Consider the following 23,329-nt stretch of genomic DNA (forward strand, 5'->3'; position numbering starts at 1 on the left):
CATCCATTCCTCACCCGTTTTGCGATTTCTCACTTGCTAAAATATGGCGGATGATGAATTTATAATAACGGTACAGAGAGCCTGGACTCTCTCGCTTGATACTCAGCGCTATTTAGCCGGCCAGGAATGGGTCCTGGCCGCTTAAATAGTGCTTAACCAGCTATCCACGACTATTCAGCGGGATAGAGCAGATTATCTCCTGCTGAATATTTGCGGGCAGCGCTTAGCGGATAATCGGTTTATATCGCACCATATAGCCAGCTATCCACTAATATCCAGCGCATCGTTTGGTGGCTAAATTAAGCCACCCAAATAACAGACCTATCTATGGTGGTTTCAACTTAACCGGCCAGCGCCGAATATTGACTTGGCCGGTTAAGTTGAAACTGGCCAAATATTAAAACCAGATATTCAATGCCGGTCACTGGAAACAGCCCGGAATTGGATATCCAGGCTCAGCGCTAATCGCAACCGCAGGAGTCAGCCCAGCTAACTCTCACGGTCTGAATATCGAACCCTATATATGTAACAATATGAAACACTATGCTTGTGGGAAGACTTTCTACATAGCTTGGAGATTATGTGGCTGGAAACAACAGAAGGCTAGACATTGAGAGACTCAAATGTTTTCTAAATGCTGAAATGTTCAAGAAGCTCTGGAATTGCAATGCCACTGCTACAGTTTCTTTATAAAATTGATAGTCGCACTGCAGCTTTCATTTGTCTGCACATAATGACAGCAGTCCCTCTAGAAATGCGCCTATCTGCCGCTCCTTGCGATTTCATGGTGAGTGAAGAGGCTTCACAGGAGAAGCAGGAACTATGGGCAGGCACTCTGTCTTTGTCTTAAGCATGCAGCAGGGGAGTTGCTTTCATTGATTTCCAGGTACTGAGATACAGGAAAGTGCATATCCTTTCTTAGCCCAGCAAATTTTCTTCATGCTGTTTGTGCAATATTATTTCCAACCATCACCATCAGACACTGAATAGAAGAGGACATATGGAAATACCACACAGAGACAGTATATATGTCTATACATTCCTTAAGATGACCTGTAAAACTAAGAGAGACAAACAGGCAGGTATCGACAACGAGCATCCCCAAAGTTCCTGCTGTACTCCATGGGCTGACATTAGGTGTGTTATAAATGCCTCATTTATACAACTTATCAGAACCCTTGCTTTGATATTGGTGTTTCTAAGACCTATTTATGAACATAAGAACATAAGCCCTTGCCATACTGGGACAGAACAAGTATCCCGTTTCTGGTAGCGGTTAATTCAGGTCAGAATTACCTGGCAATATTCCAAATGAGTAAAACAGATTTTATGCTGCTTCTCCTAGAAAAAAGGAGTGGATTTCCCCAAATCCATCTTAATAATGGCTTATGGACTTTTGTTTTAGGAAACTAGCTAAACCTTTTTTAAACCCTGCTAAACTAACTGCTTTTATCACATTCTCTGGCCACGAATTCCAGGTTTAATTACACTTTGAGTGAAAAATATTTTCTACATTTACTACTTAGTAACACAAAGTTAACCTCCATCTCGCTAGTGAAACCAAAATATGAGAAAGGTTTTACTGGATTTGCGTGTGCCCCTAGACCTGAATTTTTGGAAAGAATAAAAAAAGCAATTCACATCTACCATTTACACTCCACTCAGTATTTCAATTTATTCTTCTACAAACTTTTACATTCAAAGCTCTGATACAGTGCCCCCACCCTGCCTCCTTTTGTTATTTGAGAAGAATTTGACCATTGCTGATATGTTATCTAAAAATGACATTGTTCAGCAGCAGACAGCAAAACGTAAATCTGTTAACAGGATATCACTTCTGGCAACTTGCTAACAGTTTAGCTTGGTCAGGTGCCAGATTCTTCCCTTTACATAAATCATGATCAATGGTGTCAGAAACTGCGGCTAACATTTCAACAAGTTGAAACATGTAGCACAATGTGTGTGCTGGGTACACTCCTGACAGGTGTGTCTTTGCTGCTCTCTAGCTCAATACTAATCAATCTTTTTGTGGCTGTGACCTCAAAATCACAGCCAAATACCAGGGGCATAGCCAGACCAGCGGGAGAGGGGTCCAGAGACCGAGGTGAGGGGCACATTTTAGCTCCCCCCCCCACCGGCGCCGCGGCCATCACCACCAACAACTTTGACCCCCCCCCCCCCCGCTGCCAACCCTCTCGACCCCCCCCCCTCCCGCCGCCATCCCTCCCCGGCCGTCGCCTACCTTTGTTGGCGGGGGACCCCAACCCCTGCCAGCCGAGGTCCTCTTCTTCCTTCGTTCTGTTTCTGAGTCTGACGTCAGACTCAGAAACAGAACAGAAACAGAACGAAGCCTTGTGATCTGCAAGGCTTCGTTCTGTTTCTGTGAGTCTGACGTCCTGCACGTACAACATGCAAGACGTCAGACTCAGAAACAGAACGAAGGAAGAAGAGGACCTCGGCTGGCGGGGGTTTGGGTCCCCCGCCAGCAAAGGTAGGCGACGGCCCGGGGAGGGTTGGCGGCGGGAGGGGGGGGTTGAGAGGGTTGTCGGCAGGGGGACCCAGGCCCCCGTGGCCCCACATACCTACACCCCTACCAAATACAATGTGTGACTCCCCCCGTCTCCCGAGGTACAGAATAATGATGCACTAAGGACAGCCCACCAAGTTGCAACCCCAATTGGTTTTGTGACCCCGTTTGGCTCTAGTCTTTAACCTTGGGGCAGATGTTTAGAGCGACCTGGATTGGCCATTGATGGAGCGTTAGTCTGATCCAGTATGACAATTCTACGTTCTTAAATTCAGGAACGGACGGAATTTCTCAAGAAAGCAATCCAACTCATCTGAAGATGGGAAAGGAGGCAGATCAATTGCATGAAGGTAAAAACCTAGTTTACTAAGCTGCGTAACCGTCCACGCACGCCCAACATGTGCCAAAGTGGAGTTACCGCACAACTACTGCGTGGCTCTTGCTGTAATTTCATTTTTGGCGCACGTCCGATACGCGCATCCGAAAAATTTCAGACGTGCATATTGGACGCGCGTCAAGTAGGTCATTACCGCCCGGTTACTGCCTGAGTCTTTACCGCTAGGTCAATGGCAGGCGGTAAGGTCTCGGCAGTGACGATCCTAGGTTGGCTGCCACTGGGGGCGGATCGCCGATGCGCATCCCCCCCCCGGGGCAATGACACCCCCACCCCCCCCAGCGCATCAACCCCCCCCTCCCCGGTGCATTCTTGGCTGCTGGGAGCAGCCGCACAGCTCTCGGCTCCGCTGGCTCCCTCTGCTCCGGAACAGGAAGTAATCTGTTCCGGGGCAGAGGGAGCAGGGAAACAGCAGAGCCAACAGCCATGCGGCTGCTCTCTGCACCCCTCCAGCGGCGTGCACCCGGGGCAGACCGCCCCCACCGCCCCGCCCTTGCTACGCCGCTGGGTCTCGGACCCAAAATGGACACAAGGCAATTTTGATTTTGCCACACGTCCATTTTCGGCAAAAGTTTTTTTAAAAATGCCTTTTTTTACAGGCGCGCTCAAAAATGGATCGGCATGCGCCCAAACCCGCGCCTACACTACCGCAAGCCATTTTCAGTGCACCTTAGTAAAAGGAACCCCCCCCCCCTGCTGTTGCTAACCCTCTCTTTTCTGCATTATTGTACTTTGTTCCTTTCTCTTGTTATCATTTTTTGTAAACTGCTATGATCGTTCTCTCTTAATCAAGTTTGAAATAAACTTGAAATTTGATTTAGACTTCACCGAATTTGGGGTTACCAGAAGCGTGATACTGCAGCTTCAGATAAAGGGCTTCTCTATACTGTTGCCTAAAGAAAGATTATAACTTGAAAAAACAATGCAAGCGTTGTGGACTTAAGTGCTGTGACTGATCACGCTGGACACCTTGGCCATCCTCCTGAAGGAGGCAAGCACCAGATTAACCTCTCAGTCCCTCTCTCTGCTGTGCATTCAAAGCCTTGGGAATAATATCCATGCAAACTCACACAATCGCAAAATCAGACCTCTATAGTTCCAGCCACCTGGGCTGTGAAGCTAAGGGCCTGCAACTACAGGGAGTCGTGACAGAGAAGAAAATCAGGTTAAGAGGTTTGTAACTGGACACATCCTATTTATCTGCTGGCCTGTCTCCTGCAACGTTGCAAAATACAGACCACCCCAGAGGAGATTATGAATTTTAAGGCCAACTGTTAAGCCCATGACAAATCTTACTGTTGGCACTGGGCCAAGAGCTTCCCAACTGGGTTACCACATTTCAAGTTAATTATGTGCAATGCAATGGTCATTGCTGAATGTGCTTTTCCTGACATTAATAGGAGACAAACTGATTACATTTGGGCCACAGAGGATACATGGTATTGCTCAGTTCAGTGAGATCAATGTTCAACAGTAAAATTTCCAAACTTATCTTAGGAACACAAAATGAACCTCTGTCTCGCTAGTGAAACCAAAATATAATGAGAGAGGTTTTACTGGATTTGCCACTATTAAAATCTGTAGTACCCTCACCCGCCTCCCCTCATGCACTCTTACACCAAGTCCATGCAAGTGTAGTTTGCTTCCAGAAAGGAGGAATGGATTCACAAACACAAGGAACCAGTATCCTCAGACAATTATTCAGTAAAGAATTTTCCCCACAGCACAGACAGGGGAAAAGTCTTTTAATTAGGTTTTGAATCCCACATGCAAGACACATTATTCCATGGCTACAAGCATGTTTCACTTCTGGATATATCACCTGTGAACTGATCTTCTGAACCAAGTAGATGGAAAATCATTTAATTGGATGATACTAATGGTCAAAGTGAAGTATTGAGCCTATAAAAATCAGTTTGCTTGAAATTTTCAATATAGCTAATCTTTCATCCAATGATAAAGGTATCTGACCCTCTATCTAAGTTTTTCATCTTGCACCTTTTCCACCCACCTGCCACCTCTCTAGACACAATTACTGTCTCCATATGGCATAATCATCTTCTCATGCTTCCCTCCCCTCTTGGGCACAGCCACTTCCTCCCACCCACCTGCCAAACAAAATCACCTTTTTTCACCCCACCTCCTCAGATGTCACCTGTCTGCAGGAAGAATCTCACAGAAGTCCTCCATCCCTGCTGGCTGCCCCTTCTTCGTAAAGTCAAATCACAATAGTGCAACCATAGTCTGAGACCCTCCCCCCCCCCCCCCCCCCCCCCCCCCCCCAGCACAATGCATTCTTCTGACTTTGGAGGGAAAAGGCAGGTGGAAGAGAAGGAGAAGGCAATAGCAGAAGCAGGTAAGAAACCCTGCTTGCTGATTCCTGATGTCAGGCACGGGATACAACACAGAGAGACAGGGCGGACGATATCTAATACAGGTAGTGACAGCTGTGGCCCCTGCCCAAACCAGCCCCAAAACAGCACAAAGTCATTTGCATACAAATGCCATCATTAATAAATATTAATGAGGTCATTTGCATACAAATGACATCATTAATCCACTACCTGTATTAGATATCGTCTGCAATTCTTGCTGACCTCCCTCCTAATCCCCCCCCCCCCAAAAAAAAATAAAACATATATATATACATATATATATATTTTTTTTGCATTCTAGAGAGTCCTAGCGCTTAGGCTGACTCAGTCTGCAAGTTCTGGAAGGGAAAAAATTTTCAAAGAAAAGAAATACTAACATCTCTGGAAAACCCACTGAAGATTTGCTCCACTCTGGGCAGAAAAGTTTTATTACGACTTCTTCTGTGAACTTTTTCCCTCTCCAGGAATTTAACAAACTCGTTGGGGGGGGAGGGGGGAGGGAGAGCAGTGACATTTTTAAATAATCTGCTCCATTTGCAAATGTACACACTCAGCTAAACATTTGTTATTTCCTTTTGAAAACTGGAAGGCACAGAACAGGGGCGTAGCCAGACTTCAGTGGGAGGGGGGTCCAGGGCCCGAGGTGTGGGGGGCACATTTTAGCCCCCCCCCCCAGTGCCGCCGCCCCCCCCCCCGCCACCGCCACCACCAACAACTTTGACCCCCCCCTGCCGATGACCCTCTCGACCCTCCCTCCCGCCGCCAACCCGCTGTCATGGGTACGTGCAGGACGTCAGACTCAGAAACAGAACGAAGGAAGAAGAGGACCTTGGCTGGCGGGGGTTGGGGACCCCGCCAGCAAAGGTAGGTGATGGTGATGGCGGGTTGACGGCGGGAGGGGGGGGGGGGTCGAGAGGGGTCGTCAGCAGGGGGGGGGTCCAGGGCCAAATCTACGGGGGCCCAGGCCCCTGTGGCCCCACGTAGCTACGCCCCTGGTGCAGAAGATGCCCACTGAGAACACCCACGCAGTCTGCAACTGCTATTTGTAGAAGCAGTGGTCCGGTGTGGGGGGGGGGGGGGACGACTATAGAACAGATCAATGCACATCTCTTTCAATACCATGCTTTACTCTCCCAATCTAAACATACCCGGAGTTATCCGTGCTGAACGTCTCTGAGCTGTAGAACCCACGTGCCCTTGATGTCAGCCCGAGGAAGGTTCATTTTCACATTGCTAAATTAAATGAGCTTGATTTGATTTCACTATTGTCAGCATTACAAACTGAGGTGTGTGTGGGGGGGGGGGGGGGGAATTCTATGACCTGGTGCCTGACACTAATTCTATATAGCATCAGTGTGTCAAGATACCATTACAGAATACTAACGTACACCTGAATTTGGGCGCCTAGAGCTAGTACAACTCATTTATGCCAGGTCAACGGCAGGTAGAAATGGCCGTGCCTAAGTGCGCAATGCAACACGTGTAACTTATAGCAGTCTTCCATGTACGGTCCTGCCAGTGGAGGGCGCTGTCTCACTCACATTTTCAATAGTGAGGGACATGCAAGCTCTGCAGGACTCGAGAGAACCTGCCTATCCCTAGTGATTGAAAACACAATATTGAAGCACTGCCACCTACTGGTAGCAATGCAGTTGGAGGAATCCCGCTCAGCTTTTTGGTGCCTCTGCCACATGTAAATGGTGAGTACAGATAGACAGCAAGTTATAGAATAATCTTTTAAATGATTTGGAAAAGACACCAAGTAAAGTGCACTTTGTTTTGCCAGAAATACAAATCTAGTCCTAAATGCTTAAGAAGTATTCAGACACCCTAAAGGACAGTCAGTGGTGGGACGGGAACCTCTTCAATCACCACGTCCTACAAGAAGCTCCTTTGATAGATATTGTGAGTTTCTACATTGACTCAATCAGCAATTTTCACTTCTAGCCATGGAATATGCTATCATTTTTCACACAAATAAAACCACTCATATTAATTCTGAATGAGAAGCCATGGATAACATTCATATGCTCCTTACCAGGACCACAAAACGTTCTTTAACCTAGAAATTTAGGACTGTAACCATGCCTGCCCAATTTACACCCCATTGCCTTAAATTCCAGTAAATCTCAGGTTTTCCTCTCTTTTTCTGACTGCTAAGGAACTACAGTTCCTGCCCCAGATTGTCTGCAATTTCATACTGGCTTCGCTCTTTCCTCCTAATAATATTGGCACTCACCATCCACTTGTTGTTTTATTGTCATATCTGTTCCCTTCCAGTATCATCCCAGGATCTCATGTTCTAGAAGAGAGTTGGGCAACCACCATCCTCGAGAGCCACCACCCAGTCAGGTTTTCAAGAATTCCACAATGAATATGCATGAGATCGATTTGCATACAATGGAAGCAGTACATGCAAATCAACCTCATGCATATTCATTGTGGAAATCATGAAACCCAACTGGGCTGTAGACTGTGGTAGATATCTGCGTACCATGTATGAAACTTTACTGTCAATCCATGCACTAGGGTACCTTTTAACACTGGATATTAAATTCTGCATGTGGATAGTGCACTGAGCAAGGGAAAGTTGTGAGGTCCCTGTAGGAATGCCATGCCTGCACTAACTGTACACGTCATGTCCCCTTGCTATGTTAAAAATAAGGAGTGATTTTTAAAAGACACGGTGGCTGATATTCAGAGAGGGGCATAATGGAACAGAAACGCCTATCTCCATGGGCGTTAATCTCCGAGAACGGGTCCGTGAAGGGGCGGACCAAACTGTATTAACGAAAAAAAATAGACGCCCATGTTTTATTCGCCAATGTGTGAGCTGGGCGTTTTTGCTTTTCAGCGATAACGGAAAATGAAAGCGCCCAGCTCAAAAACGAATAACTCCAAGGCATTTGTTCGTGGGAGGGGCCAGGATTCGTAGTGCACTGGTCCCCCTCACATGCCAGGACACCAACCGGGCACCCTAGGGGGCACTTTACAAAAACAAAAAAACAGGTAAAAGAGCTCCCAGGTGCATAGCACCCCTTCCATTGTGTGTTGAGCCCCCCCAAATCCCCCTCAAAACCCACTGCCCACAAGTCTACACCATTACTATAGCCCTAAGGGGTGAAGGGGGGCACCTACATGTGGGTACAGTGGGTTTGGGGGGGTTGGACGACTAATAAGCATTAAGCAGCACAAATTGTAACAGGTAGGGGGGATGGGCCTGGGTCCACCTGCCTGACGTCCACTGCACCCCCTAACAACTGCTCCAGGGACCTGCATACTGCTGCCTGGGAGGAGGGTATGACATTGAGGGTGAAAATAAAAAGTTGTGAAACATCATTTTTTGTGGTGGGAGGGGGTTAGTGACCACTGGGGGGAGTCAGGGGAGGTCATCCCCGATTCCCTCCAGTGGTCATCTGGTCATTTAGGGCACTTTTTGGGGCCTTATTCGTGAAAAAACAGGGTCCAGGAAAAGTGCCCTAAATTCTAGCTACAAACGCATCCATTATCGGCGAAGGGCGCCCATCTCTGTTCGGGTGATAACCACGCCCCAGTTCCGCCTTCGACACGCCTTCGACACGCCCCCGTCCACTTTGTCCGCATCCGCGACGGAGTGCAGTTGAAAGCGTCCCAACTTCGGCTTTTGATTATACCGCGTTCTTCGTTTTTTGTGAGATAAACGCCCATCTCCCGATTTAGGTCGGAACTTGGGCGTTTTTCTCGTTCGATTATAAGTGGAGAGTGAGTTAACCAGCTGGGAAAGGCCTCCAACCACTTAACCTCACTTGTAGGCAGCTAACTGGTCATTTTCAGCGGCATTTTTAACTGGTTATTTTAGCTGAAAACGGTGGGGTTTAGCGCCAAACGGCAAGCCGGCCGTTTTGTGGGCATTCCGGGGTTGCAGACCCAGTTAGGTCCCAAAATTCAGACCTAACTGGCCAGGGTTAGCGGATAAAGAAGATCGCATGAATAGCTGTCCCTATCTCTATCCGCCAGCGTTTTTCAACCAGTGTGCCGTGGCACATTGGTATGCCGCAGGAGTTGGGCCAGCTTAAATAGTGTGCTTGCGCCATCCCTGGAGACTTCTCTCTGACGTAACTTCCAGCTTCCTCATAGGCGGGAAGCGCCAGAGAGAAGGCGCTGGGGTTGGTGCGAGAAGGCTGTATGAACTGCTGCCACTGACCGCTACAGACAAGATAACTTTTTAAAGTACACGGGGGGGGGGGGGGGGGGGAGGTGTCAAGAGAGATAAGGGGAGATGCCTAGTCGCCAGCTGGAGAAGAGACAGGAGGGGAGAGATGGTGGAATATTTTTTTGGGCATGGGGGAAAGAGAAGGTAAAATGCTGGACTATGTGTGGGGGGTGCGGGTGTGGGTGAAAGGGGGAAGGGTCAAATGCTGAACCATGTATTGGTGTTGGGGTAAGGGGGGTAAGAAGAATAGACTTCCTGAGCCGGTACGTCAAGCTCCATCTTCAAATCTAAGCTAAAGCCCACCTTTTTGATGCTGCTTTTAACTCCTAACTCTTATTCACTTGTATTTTATCATCCTCACTTTAATATTCCCTTATCTCTTATTTGTCCTGTTTGTCTGTCCTAATTAGATTGTAAGCTCTGTCGAGCAGGGACTGTCTCTTCATGTTCAAGTGTACAGCGCTGCGTACGTCTAGTAGCGCTTTAGAAATGATAAGTAGTAGTAGTAGTGTTAGGGTGTGGGGGGGGGGGGAAGAAGGTAAAATGCTGGACCATGTGTGGGGGTGGGGGGGGGGGGGGGGAGGAAGGTAAAATGCTGGACCATGTCTTAGGGTGGCGGGGGTAGAAGGTAAAATGCTGGACCATGTGTGAAGGTGGAGGGGAGGAAGAAGGTAAAATGCTGGGCCATATGTGAGGGTGGGGGGGGGGGGGAAGATGGTAAAATACTGGACCATGCATGAGGCTGGAAGAGGGGGGAAAAAGGTAAAATGCCGGACCATTTGTTAGGGTGGGGGGGGGGGGGGGAAAGAAGGTAAAATGCTGGACCATGTGTAAGGGTGGGGGGGGAGGGAAGAAGGTAAAATGCCGGACCATGTGTGTGGGGGGGGGGGGTGCCTTGACAAGTTTAGCACCGTGTAACTGTGCCATGAGAGAAAAAAAGATTGAAAATCTCTATGCTAACCCATGGCTGGTTAAGTCTGAATACTGACTTAACCAGTCATGCACTAACTGCTTCGATGTCTAAGCCCGCATGGGGACAATATTGAATATCCAGTTTTAGCAGGCGGTGGCAGACAAAAACCACTGACCACTGCTAGCTGAAAACCAGCTGGATGGTTTCCAAAATCACAGCCTTCCATGGTGATTATCTACAGTAAAAATTATATGTCCCAACTCCCTCCCTGAATCAAGCAGAGCTACTTAACGTACAGGGGGTACTAAAGCCCTATAAATGTTATCCATGGCTTTGAGTAAGATGCAAACAGGAACCAAATTTCCCTTGTAAGATAAGTACAGACAGCCATCACCAAAAGAGGCCCCTCCCAAGAAGAACAAGAGTTGAACTTCTTACAGGAAAAACATGGTCGGCACTGTCCTCTCCTTAGCCAGAACACAGGTGGCCACCTTCTTACAGTGACTAGTGGCTACTGACCAAACGAAACAAATGGGCAGGTGGGTTATTCCTCCACTTATTACAAAAGCAGATCTGCAAACCACTTGATCAGTGGTGAAAAACAAATGGAAGTTTCAAAGGAACCGGTGTCATCGGGCCTAGTTTCTTGTCTCATCCTTCACATAAAACAGATTCCTAAATTTGCTTTAACTGTCAGTGGCCCTGTCTCATTCTTTGTTGTGGGGGCTATAAGACAAGGCCCTTAGATCCTGGCAGCATCAGCTCAATGGTCGATTCTCCAGCAGCCTGTGGAATTTCATACAGCAAATGTAAACAAAGGTCCCAGGAGAAATGGTTTCATGTTCCAGAAAAGCCACAGAGATCTTCAGTTACCTGAAAAGGGTAATTGTGGGAGGACAAACCATACACGGACCATCTTTGAGAAAACCAGGCGCTCCCATACAGTGAATAATTAAGGAAATGTATCTGCTGGACCTAAAAGAAACTGACATTTCAGTTACTGAGATAACCCTCATCAGGGCTGCTGGCAGACTGGATGGACCGTGCAGGTCTTTTTCTGCCGTCATCTACTATGTTACTACGGTATGTTAAACACAAACATTGCGCCACTGAAACCCCTGGGAAAATCTGTTAGCGACTGGGGGTCATTTATAACATGGACTCTATCCCTATTTTACAAAGGTAACACTATGTGCCTGTATAAAATAAGCTCCCAGATCCAGTGTACAAGTTTTACACCCGTATGTAACATACTAACATAGTAGATGACGACAGGTAACGACCTGCATGGTTCACCTGCGTATTCTGTAAAATACACGTGCATCACACAGGGGCATAGCCAGACTTCGGCGGGAGGGGGTCCAGAGCCTGAGGTGAGGGGGCACATTTTACTACCCCCCCGTGCCACCGACCCCCCTGCCATTGCCGAACCCCCCCCTGCCGCCGCCGCCCACCAACTTTGACCCCCCCTCCCCGCCGACAACCCTCTCGACCCTCCCCCACGACATCAGACTCACAGAAACAGAACAAAGCCTTCGCCGGAAGGTAGGCAAAGGCAGGGGGAGGTTGGCGGCGATGAGGGGGGGGGTCGAGAGGGTCGTCGGCAAGGGGTCCAGGGCCAATCTACAGGGGCCCAGGCCTCCCTGTGGCCCTCACGTAGCTACGCCACTGGCATCACATCTCTACCTCTGCTTGGCCCACAGTACACCCACAATCCTTCCATGCACCAAGGGGTTTGATATGCAAAGAGATCTAACGGGGCAGGAGAGGCTCCTGGCTGTTTAAATCACTTGTCCAGGGCTACCTTCTGTTATCCAGCACTAACTGCTAAACTGAAAACCGGCTATTTTGTGGGAGGTCTGGGAGCAGAGTCAACACTTATGTGGTTAAGGAGCCAATATTCAGTGCTTAATCGCCTAAGTGAGCGGACAAATCGGACCCACGTAAACACAGTCCTGTCTTAATCCGGTTTCGCTTCAGCAGTTAAATGATGAATATTACACTTAACTGGATAAGGGATAGCCGGATGCATAAACTCGGATATTCAACGCCAGTGACTGGACACAGCCCGGCCTTGAATATCCAGCCATAATGCCCCCGGTGGCCAAACAAATATTTACACCCCCCCCCCCCTATATTCTTTAAGCACATATGCAACTGTGCAATGCTACAGAAGCCCCTTTCTGTGTGTCATGAGCATTACTGCATGCACGGATAGTCACCACCAGATTTTCACAACTAAAGTATGCGTGTACTTCTGAAATTATCCCACAAGACTGTGCACCCTCTATCTGCACTGTCATTTGGTGTGCATGATTTTCCTGCGGTACATTCACACGCTTAAAGTTTTGGAAGTATGCATGAAGGTGAAAACCCTGCCTTTGAGCCTGCCCCCAGGAGAGTCTCTGCTTGCTGTGGGTGAAAGTATGTGGATACAGGTTGTACTGCCCACACACACACACTTTTCCAGCATGATCAGACAGGCAATTTTCTAAAAGCCATTTCAACAGATAAAGCACTGTTTTACTGTGGACATGTGTAGTGTGTTACCTTTCAACACACTTAAAAAGTACCCTGATAACATGTCAAGAGTATTAAAGAAATCTTCATATTGCCCACTCTCTTGCAAGGTCTGTGGAAACTTTTCACAGTGTAAATATGCACAAACTTACCCTGCATGGGGAAAACGTTCCCAACCTGCACCTCCTTCCCCTGTCTACACTTTTTCCAGCTAAAACACCTGGAAATAGAAAATTCCACCTACTGTTGAGCTCCCTACCTAACCCACCCCTGGGAATACCTCCATTAAAAAAGTACCCAAGTACTATCCACAAAAAGGTCAGACAATCTGTAAATAGCCTGTCTATCTGATAACAAATTATCCTGTTTAGTGGACACACTAACCCCTGAAGCTGTAACTTCTATGTGCTAACAGTGTCTGGGAGTGTAACATTGTACAGCCATGACAGAAATGACACGCATGAGCTAAACTGACCTTACACATTTTCTTTCTCATGGCATAGCCCCCCCCCCCCCCCGACTGCAAAGTTGTATAAAAGTAAACCTGTCACATGATGCCTTGGGGTTACCCTAGATAATCATCTCATTTTATCATATCTCATCGTTAATACAAAAATCTTTCTATCCAATCAGAAAAATGCACGCTGCTCGCTTTTTACTTGATTTGGCCTCCATCCGATTACTGGCTCATTTTCTAATTATGTCTCATCTTGACTACTGTAATTTCTCTTTGCAGTGTCCCCAATATCAGCGCTGCAGGTTACCCCGGGGCCCAAAACACCGCAGTTCAACTGATCTATGGTGCTTGCTGTTCTGTGCAGTGGTGTAGCTACAGGTGGCCCTTGTGGGCACAGGTCCACCCAGTCTAGTGGCCCCCAAAATACATCACTGGTGGTGCTTCATCCTCTCTCTTTCTCTTCTCCGCTGGCGGTACGGCATCTGCCCATCTCTCTTGAACCCCCCCCCCAGGTTAACCTTCGAGTCATCTCCTGCAGCGATTCCTGTAGGCAACCTGTGTCCCCCTCAATGATGTCACTTCCTATTTCTTCACTGGTGAGGACGCAGAAGAGGGAAGCCTGCAGGGCCAGTGCAGGTTGCCTACAGGAATCTCTGCTAGCGAAGGCTTGGAGGTAGATTGTTGGGGGGGGGGGGTCAGGAGAGAGACAGGTAGATGCCAGGCATGGGCGAAATAGGCTGCAGGGGCAGAGGGAAAGGTTTAAAAATGTATCTATGTATGGGGGTGGGAAGGGCCTACCTAGTATGGCAGGTCTGGCCATGCCCCTGGTCTTGTGACCTGTGATTTGAAATCCCACTGACGTTTCTGGTAGCTTCATACATACCCATGCCCTTGGTGTGGCGGAAACCTCCTTTCACCACTTTGCAGGCTTTGCCGTCTCCGTTACATATTCCGCAGCGATCCTCTTTCGCCATCGAGCCAACGATCCCATCGCAGCCAATCTTCTAATGATTACAACCAGTAATCTTAGTTATTTCACCTAACGAAGACTCAGTTCAGCTATACAACATAAGCGATAACACAGAAAAGAGACAGAGCGGGAAGCAACGGTGTCAGATGCCCACAGGACAGTATCAGATGTTATACTGGCTGTAAAGTCAAACACACGTGTAGCTATCAAGCACTGATCTGTAGCACAGCACAACGGAAACACTTTTTACTGTAATTGTAGGATGATACCACACTGTATCCTTCAAAAGCGGCAACATTTTCAGGCTTAAATGTGTAATACATGGGTTTGCTCTAAAAAAAACTATCTGGATCCTAGGAAACCTTTTAAATATCATTGACAGACATTCGAGTGTTGTCAAGGTCATTGGAACGTCAGGCCAGACTGGAAAAAAGTTACTCAAAGTGGGTTGACTGGAGATGCCCCCCCTCCCTCCCCATGACACTGCAATCAACTGAGGAGGGTGGGAGGGGGGGGGGGCTTGCTAGCCTTTCTATCACCCATGTCTTGCTTTATAGGTGGGAGGTGACTGTTGCTTGAAGTTGCCACTAATACACTTTTAAAATAAATCACTGCTGTGAATCCGTAAAAAACATTTTTCTTCCATCTCCCATGCAAAAAAAGGGAAACCAAATACAGAAAGGAGGGTAATAGAGCAAGAATCAAAGAAAAAACAGACGAATCAGGAGAGGAGAGGAGATTTGGTACCTAGAGAATTCCCCCATTCCCACGAAAATACAGTGAATAAAAGATGAGAATACGACCACACAACCAGCCATCCCATAACACACATACACAAAATAAAGTAAGACACAATCCTATACACCATACCTCAGGGAGGCTGGTATTCATGAGGCCGTATCTTGCTCAAGACGTAAGAAGAATAGAAGCGGTCCAGAGGAAGGTGACAAGAATGATATGGGGTTTGCGCCCAAAAAGACATATGAGAAGAGACTGGAAGACCTGATATGTACACCCTAGAGGAGAGGAGGGACAGGGGAGATACAGATGCTTAAATACTTGAAAGGTATTACTATAGAAACAATATATTCCAGAGAAGGGAAGTGGTAAACTAGGGACATGAATTGAGGTTGTGGGGTGGCAGATTTAGGAGTAATGTCAGAAAATTCTTTTTCACGTAGAGGGTGGTGGGATGCCTGGAATGACCTCCCGAGGGAGGTGGTGGAAGAAAAACTGTGGTGGAATTCAAAAAGGCGTGGGATGAACACAGCGATCTCTAATTACAAAAGAAATGATATAAAAAAAACAAAACTTAAAGGGTTTGCATATGTGTTTTCCACGTCAAGTGGTGCTTAAATGACAACTCTGGCTGTTTCAACTAAGGCCGGTGCTCGGCCGGGTTGTACGTCTGAGTCCCGCATATGGCAATCCGGTTTAGGGTGGGCTGGAGAGAGCTTCAAAGGAAACTCCAGTGGTCTGGAACGTGAGGACAGTGCCGGGCAGACTTTTACAGCCTTTGTCCCGCAAACAACAAGACGGATTGGATAGGCTGGAGTGGGCTTTTGACGGCAACTCCAGTAGCTGGAACATAAGGACAGAGCTGGGCGGACTTCTATGGTCTTTGTCCCAGAAATAACAAAGAAACACAATGATCAAGTATATAATATCACGTTCATTGTTGATTTAAATCTTGAATTGATAATGTATGTGACTGTTGGGCAGACTGGATGGACCATTCAGGTCTTTATCTGCTGTCTACTATGTTACTATGATTGCTTGGTCACTTAGATAAGACTGTAGATACTGCTGGAAGGAGCCGGCTGTTTTGATGTGTGTGGGTAGCAAATACATAGGAAAATGTGGGATAGAGGGTCTGGAAGCCAAATGTAGGCTCTTGGGTATAAAGTTGAAATCCAGAGGGTAGCGTTTTCAGAAATGCTCCCGCGTGCAGGAACCAAAGAGGCAATGCAGAGCTCCAACGACTCCTCAACGCATGGTTACAATGATAGTGCAGGGATGAGGGATTTAGATTTTTTAAGAAATGGGCAACATTCTTCGTCACCACCACTCCTCAAAAAAACCATCACTAGACCCTACCTGTCCCTCCAACTACCGCCCCCTCTCCCTCCTACCCTTCCTCTCCAAGATACTTGAACGCGCCCGTTCACAGCCGCTGCCTTGATTTTCTCCTCTCATGCCATCCTCGATCCGCTTCAATCCGGTTTTCGCCCTCTTCACTCGACAGAAATGTCACTCACTAAAGTCTGTAATGACCTGTTCCTTGCCAAATCCAAAGGTCACTAATCCATTCCTCATCCTCCTTGACCTATCACCGCTTTTGACACTGTCATCATAATTTACTTCTTGCCGCACTGTCCTCATTTGGGTTCTAGGGCTCTGTCCTCTCCTGGTTCTCCTCTTATCTCTCCCACTGTTACCTTCAGAGTACATTCTCATGGATCTTCCTCCACCCCCATCCCGCTCTCTGTTGTGAGTGTCCTCAAGGATTCTGTCCTTGGACCCCTTCCTTTTTTCAATCTACACCTCTTCCCTGGGCTGCTGATCTTATCTCCTGGTTTCCAATATCATCTCTATGTTGACGACACCAGCTTTATCTCTCCACACCAGACATCATGGTGGAAACCCAGGCCAAAAGTATCGCCTGCTTATCCGACATTGCTGCCTGGATGTCCAACCGCCACCTGAAACTTAACAGGCCAAGACAGAGCTTATTGTCTTTCTCACCCAAACCCACTTCTCCTCTCCCTCCACTCTCTATCTCAGTCGCTGGCACCCTCATCCTCCCCGTCTTATCGCCCGCAACCTCAGAGTCATCTTTGACTCCTCCCTCTCCTCTGCGCATATCCAGCAGATAGCCAAGACCTGTCGCTTCTTTCTCTATAACATCAGCAAAATCGCCCTTTCCTCTCTGAGCACACCACCCCGAACTCTCGTCCACTCTCTCATTACCTCTCGCCTTGACTACTGCAACCTACTCCTCACTGGCCTCCCACTTAGCCATCTATCCCCCCCTTCAATCCGTTCAGAACTCTGCTGCACGACTTATTTTCCTCCTGGACCGATATGCTCATATGAACCCCTCTACTCAAGTCACTTCACTGGCTTCCGATCAGGTACCGCATACAGTTCAAGCTTCTCCTACTACCTACAAATGCACTCAATCTGCAGCCCTCATTACCTCTCTACCCTTATCTCCCCTTACGCTCCTACCCGAAACCTCCCGTCACAGGACAAATCCCTCCTCTCTGTACCCTTCTCCACCACCCGCCAACTCCAGGCTCCGCCCTTTCTGCCTCGCTCTCTCCCTATGCGTGGAATAAACTTCCTGAGCCCATACGCCAAGCCCCCTCCCTGCCCATCTTCAAATCCTTGCTCAAAGTCCACCTCTTCAATGTCGCCTTCGGCACCTAACCATTATACCTCTATTCAGGAAATCTAGACTGCCCCAATTTGACTGTGTGCACATTTTGTCCATTAGATTGTAAGCTCCTTTGAGCAGTGACTGTCTTCTTTTGTTAAACTGTACAGCGCTGCGTAACCCTAAGTAGCGCTTTAGAAATGTTAAGTAGTAGGTAGTAGAAAAGGAAGCCTATCTGAATAGATGGGCTTCACCTTAACCTGAATGGAACCAAATTAGTGTTCATAACCTATAGATGCTGTATTCTGGCTTAAAGTTTGTGATTATTTTCTATAATTATCTGGAGTAAGCTCTTTTCTGATGTCTTCCACTTAGAACTTGTTGGCTGTAGCGGGCTAAACAGCCTTAATATACGTTTTTAAAAAGGGATAGAACAGCTTTAAAGTAGAATGGGGAGGAAAGCAGACAGTCACTCCAAAGCACACGGTTCAGCGTGAGGTATCTGTGAAAGATACTATCAAAACACGGAAGTTAGGGCATCTTGGTAGAGAGGCTGCAACAGAAGTGAAAGAAAAGCCGAGAGTCTTTAAGAGGAGCATAGAGTAAGACTGTTAATTATCCTCTAAGTAGCTTGCAAATATATATACAAGACACACACCGTTTGAAATATCGGTATACAATGCTAGAAGCCCAAAAAATAAGAAGGGAGAGTTAAGAGTACGTAGTAGCACTAAATGATGAGGGTAGATAAATAGGCATCTCAGAGACTTGGAGGCATATTTTCAAAGCACTTTGGGAGGCTAAGTTCCATGGTTTCTATGGCAACTTTGGGAGGCTAAGTGCTTTGAAAATGAGCCTCTTGGTGAAGGAGGACAGAATCGATGGGACACTGAGTTACCAGGGTACAAATTACATTGCAATGACAGGGTGGATCAAATTGAAAAGGGGCGGCACTACATGTTAAACAGAGTCTAACAAAATATAAATTCAGCAGGCAGGGCCGTGCCAAGGGTCTGTGGTGCCCCCCTGCAGAAGATCAGTTGGCGCCCCCGGCGTCCCCCCCCCCGCAGACGAACAGTTGGTGCGCCGGCGCCCCCTCCCCCCCGTGAAAGTGATCCGCCTTCTCTGACGTTAAGGAAATGACGTCAGAAGAAGGCGGGACATGAGCGAAGGGAAGACTAGTAGAGACGTCGGGAGGCGACGGCCTCCTTCACTGACGCTGCGCCTTCGCTGCCGACGGAGGTAAATTTAAAAGGAATCTTATTGGGGGGTGGGGAGAGAAGAGGGCGGGCAGTTGGGACATGGGAGCGGGAGGGCGAGATAAGCATGGTGCGGCGGGGCGCCCCCCAACGCTTACCGTGTTGGCACGGCCCTGTCAGCAGGAAACAGATAGCACGTGGAATCCCTATGGATAGAAACTCCATGTGTGAAGAGAAAGAGTATACTGGTAGGGCTGTACTACCATCCGCCAGGCCAGAACAAACAGATGAAATGTTGACAGAAATTAGGAAACAGCAAAATCTGGCAACAGTATAATAATGGGTGATTTCAATTATCCAAACAAAAAAGGGAGAAGAGCTGTATGTAACCATGAAAGTAAAACAAACAGCAGCTCAACTGGCCACCAGTCCCAGCTTGTCTGCACCAAACAATTATACCAGCAATTCCCAAACTGTACGCTGCGGCACCCTGGCATGCCGCAGCAAACTCTCAGGGGTGAAGTGCAAATCCTGACCTCCCTACCACACCCACAATCCAGCATCGCTCCCTACTTTCCCCTCCCACAGATCCGGAATCTGCCACTTCCTCCTTCTTCCTCCGCCACCGCCGCGCCTTGCAGCTTACGTTTTCAGGCTGTCTGCAATTCACACAGAACCTCCCTCTGCAGCATCCAGCCCTCACAACAGGAAGCTGCATTAGAGAGGTAAGGCCCTGGAGTGCCTGTGTGAATCGCAGACAGCCCGAATATGTAAGCTGCAAGCACTGCAACAGCGGTGGGGAAGAAGGAGGAAGTTGCAGCGATCCTGGACCTGCCGGAAGGAAGGTAGCGAGCAATGCTGTATTTGGGGAAGGCAGAGGTATGCGGGACTTATGAGAGGAGAGGGGCGGCAGGGAAGGGAGAGATGTGCTGGACTATTTGGGAGGAGAGGGGCTGCAGAGAATGCTGTACTGAACTTTCTGGGAAGAGGGGGCTACGGGGAAGGGAAGAGGTGTGCTGGAGTGAGAGGAGGGGGCTTCAGGGAAAGGGAGAACCTATGTGGCGGCGGGGGGGGGGGGGTGGTGGTGGTGCAGAGACCTATGTGGCCGGGGCTGTGTGAAAAATCGCTCGGACACTAAGTGTACCGTGAACCGAAAACGTTTGAGAACCACTGATTATACAATACCAATTCCTTACTAAACATAACCTTTGCTCACCCTATCCACACAGTACATTAGCACAAGTAGTGGAAGTGAATTCATCACTGGTCAGAAAAAACCTCCACTAAATCAATTTTCACAACTTAGAAAAAACAAAGTGCAACAAACAAGCCAAAAGAAATAATACAGAGTATCACTTTAGACATATCATTATTGTCACAATATGGAAGATAACATCTCTTCAGAAGATCCATTTGAGTTGCTCTTCTTTCAAGGCACATTAAAATTCAATGAGACCTCTTCTATGACAAGTCACTCCCAGCTCAATGGCAGCCATGTTTCACTTTCCAGCTGCTTCAGGGGACACTATCAGCCTTATTTTCGAAAGTGATGGGCGCCCAGATTTCAACCCAAATCGGGAGATAGATGCCCATCTCGCAAAGGCGCCCAAATCGGTATAATCGAAGCCGATTTTGGGCGTATTCAACTGCAATCTGTCGCAGAAACGAGCAAGTTGACGGGGGCGTGTCGGAGGCATGGTGAAGGCGGGACTGGGGCGTGTTTATCAGCTGAGGAGAGATAGGTGCCTTCGGACTGATAATCGAAAAAAGGAAGGCATTTTTAGCGCAAATTTGGAGTCATTTTTTTACCCTTTTTTTTCCACGAACAAGTCAAAAAGTGCCCTAAATGACCAGATGACCACCGAGTGAATCGGGGATGACCACCCCTGACTCCCCCAGTGGTCACTAACCCCCTCCCACCCATAAAAAAACTACTTTAACAAATTTTTCCAGCCTGTATGCCAGCCTCAAATGCCATACCCAGCTCCATCACAGCAGTATGCAGGTCCCTGGAGCAGTTGTTAGTGGGTGCAGTGGACTTCACCCAGGTGGACCCAGGTCCATCCCCCCCTACCTGTTACACTTGTGGTGGTAAATGGGAGCCCCTCCAAACTGCCCCCAAAAAACCCACTGTACCCACATGTAAGTGCCCCCCTTCAGCCATAAGGGCTATGGTAATGGTGTAGAGTTGTGGGCAGTGGGTTTGTGGGGGGGATTTTGAGGGGCTCAGCACCCAAGGGATGGGAGCTATGGACTTGGGAGGTATTTAATTTTTTTTTTATTATTGTTACAAGTGCCCCCTAGGGTGTCCGGTTGGTGTCCTGGCATGTGAGGTGGACCAGTGCACTACGAATCCTGGCCCTCCCCACGACCCAATGCCTTGGATTTGTTCATTTTTGAGCTGGGCGCCTTCGGTTTCCATTATCGCTGAAAAATGAAACCGCCCAGCTCAAACCCCGCACAAATTCGATGCACTTGCCGGGCACAAACCGTATTATCGAAAAAAAAGATGGGCGCCCATTTTTTTCGAAAATACGGTCTGTCCCGCCCCTTCATGTACCCGTTCTCGGACATAGACGCCCCATGGAGCTAGGCGTTCGCATTCGATTATGCCCCCTCTATGACTTGTCAACATATCCTTAGCATTCAGCTGTTCCAAATCTAACACTGCTCAGAGATAGCCCGTCTGAATAAGGAGTGGAAATGGGAATGACAAGTGAGGTGATTAAATTTGCAGATGACACAAAACTATTTAAAGTGCAAAAACACATGTGGACTGTGCAAAATTGCAGGGGGGCCATAGGAAATGGGAAGACTGAACATCCAAATAAATGGTAGATGACATTTGATGAGGACAAATGCAAAGTGATTCACATTGGGAAGAATAATCCAAATCATAGTTATTTGATGCTAGGTCCTAGGTTCCACCTTAGGAGTCAGCACCCAAGAAAAAGATCTAGGTGCCATCGTGGACAATATGTTGAAATCTTCTGCCTAGTGTGTTGTGGACAAAAAAAAGCAAACAGAAAGTTAGGAATTATTAGGAAAGAAATAGAAAACAAGACAAGGAATTTATTTAAGTATTTATTTATTACATTTGTATCCCACATTTTCCCACCTATTTGCAGGCTCAATGTGGCTTACATAGTACCATAGAGGGCATTCGCCAGTCCGGTAAAGAAACAATACAGATGGTATTATGGTTGAGTAAGGAACATATGTTTCAGTTACAAAGGGAATCAAAGAGATGAAAGATTAATTAGTGTCCAGTGCAAGCTTTGGTTATGTTGTGTTGCAGAGTGCAGGCATTTAAGTTGGGTCGGCGAGGTATGCCTTTTTGAACAGGTAGGTCTTTAATGATTTCCTGAAGTTTAGGTGGTCGTAGGTTGTCTTCACAACTTTTGGCAGTGGTTTCCATAATTTTGTGCTTGTATAGGAGAAGCTGGACGCATAGGTTGTTTTGTATTGAATTTTTTTGCAGTTTGGATAGTGGAGGTTTAGGCAAGAGCCGGGGCCGGGACAAGACCGCCCCCGGCCCCCCTCCACCCGCTGCCGGGCCCTCCGAACTAACCTGAAGCGCCTTCATGTTCGCATCGCAGCAAGCAGCAGCAGCAGGGCAGAACCTCTCCTTCCTTCTGTGCCCCGCCCTCACGGACGTTACATCAGGCGAGGGCGGACACGGAATGAAGGAGTGGCCTGCCCTGCGCTGCTGCTGCGATGCGAACGTGAAGGCACTTCAGGTTAGTTCCGGGAGCTACAGAGGGCGGGCCGGACTGCAGCGGCGCCGGGTCCCCCCCGGAGGCCTGGGACTTTTGTCCCCCTGTCTTCCCCTCTCGCGGCCCCTGGTTTAGGTATGTTCGAGATGATCTGGTTATGTTTCTGAGTGGTAGGTCTATAAGTTCTGTCATGTATCCTGGGACCTTGGCCATAGGTAATTTTGTGGACCAGGGTGCAGATTTTGAAAGTAATACGTTCTTTGATTGGCAGCCAATGCAGTTTTTCACAGAGGGGCCTTGGCACTGTCGAATCACGATTTGCCAAATATTAGTCTGGCTGCTGTATTCTGAGCGGTCTGGAGTTTCTTTGTGAGTTGTTCTTTGCATCCAGCGTAAATTCCATTGCAATAGTCTGCGTGACTTAGCACCATTGGTTGTATTAGGTTACGAAATATTTCCCTTGGGAGAAAGGTTTTAAGCGTTTAAGTTTCCACATTGAGTGGAACATTTTCTTTGTTGTAGAGTTCACTTGGCTCTCGAGAGTGAGATTGCGGTCGATTGTCACGCTGAGTATTTTCAGGCTGTTTGAAATAGGGAGGGTGTGTTCTGGGGTGATTAAGGTTGTTGGTTTGTATGTATTGTGTTGAGATGAGGTATTATAATGCCTCTGTAATTGCTCCATGGCAC

The 23,329-nt window shown here is 47.8% G+C and overlaps 1 protein-coding gene across 1 annotated transcript in view; it reads right to left on the reverse strand.

The window, feature by feature from the left end:
• Positions 1 to 23,329, reverse strand: part of LOC115459907 (A disintegrin and metalloproteinase with thrombospondin motifs 17-like) — a 393,810-nt gene that overhangs the window by 69,206 nt on the left and 301,275 nt on the right. Inside the window, exons 16-17 of the mRNA XM_030189734.1 lie at positions 14,262 to 14,382; positions 10,840 to 10,915 (exon numbers count right to left, since the gene is read on the reverse strand). Of these exons, the coding sequence (XP_030045594.1) occupies positions 10,840 to 10,915; positions 14,262 to 14,382 (197 nt within the window). The remainder of the gene's footprint in view (positions 1 to 10,839; positions 10,916 to 14,261; positions 14,383 to 23,329) is intronic.

Source organism: Microcaecilia unicolor, chromosome 1 (assembly GCF_901765095.1).
Source record: "Microcaecilia unicolor chromosome 1, aMicUni1.1, whole genome shotgun sequence".
NCBI classification, from domain to species: domain Eukaryota; kingdom Metazoa; phylum Chordata; class Amphibia; order Gymnophiona; family Siphonopidae; genus Microcaecilia; species Microcaecilia unicolor.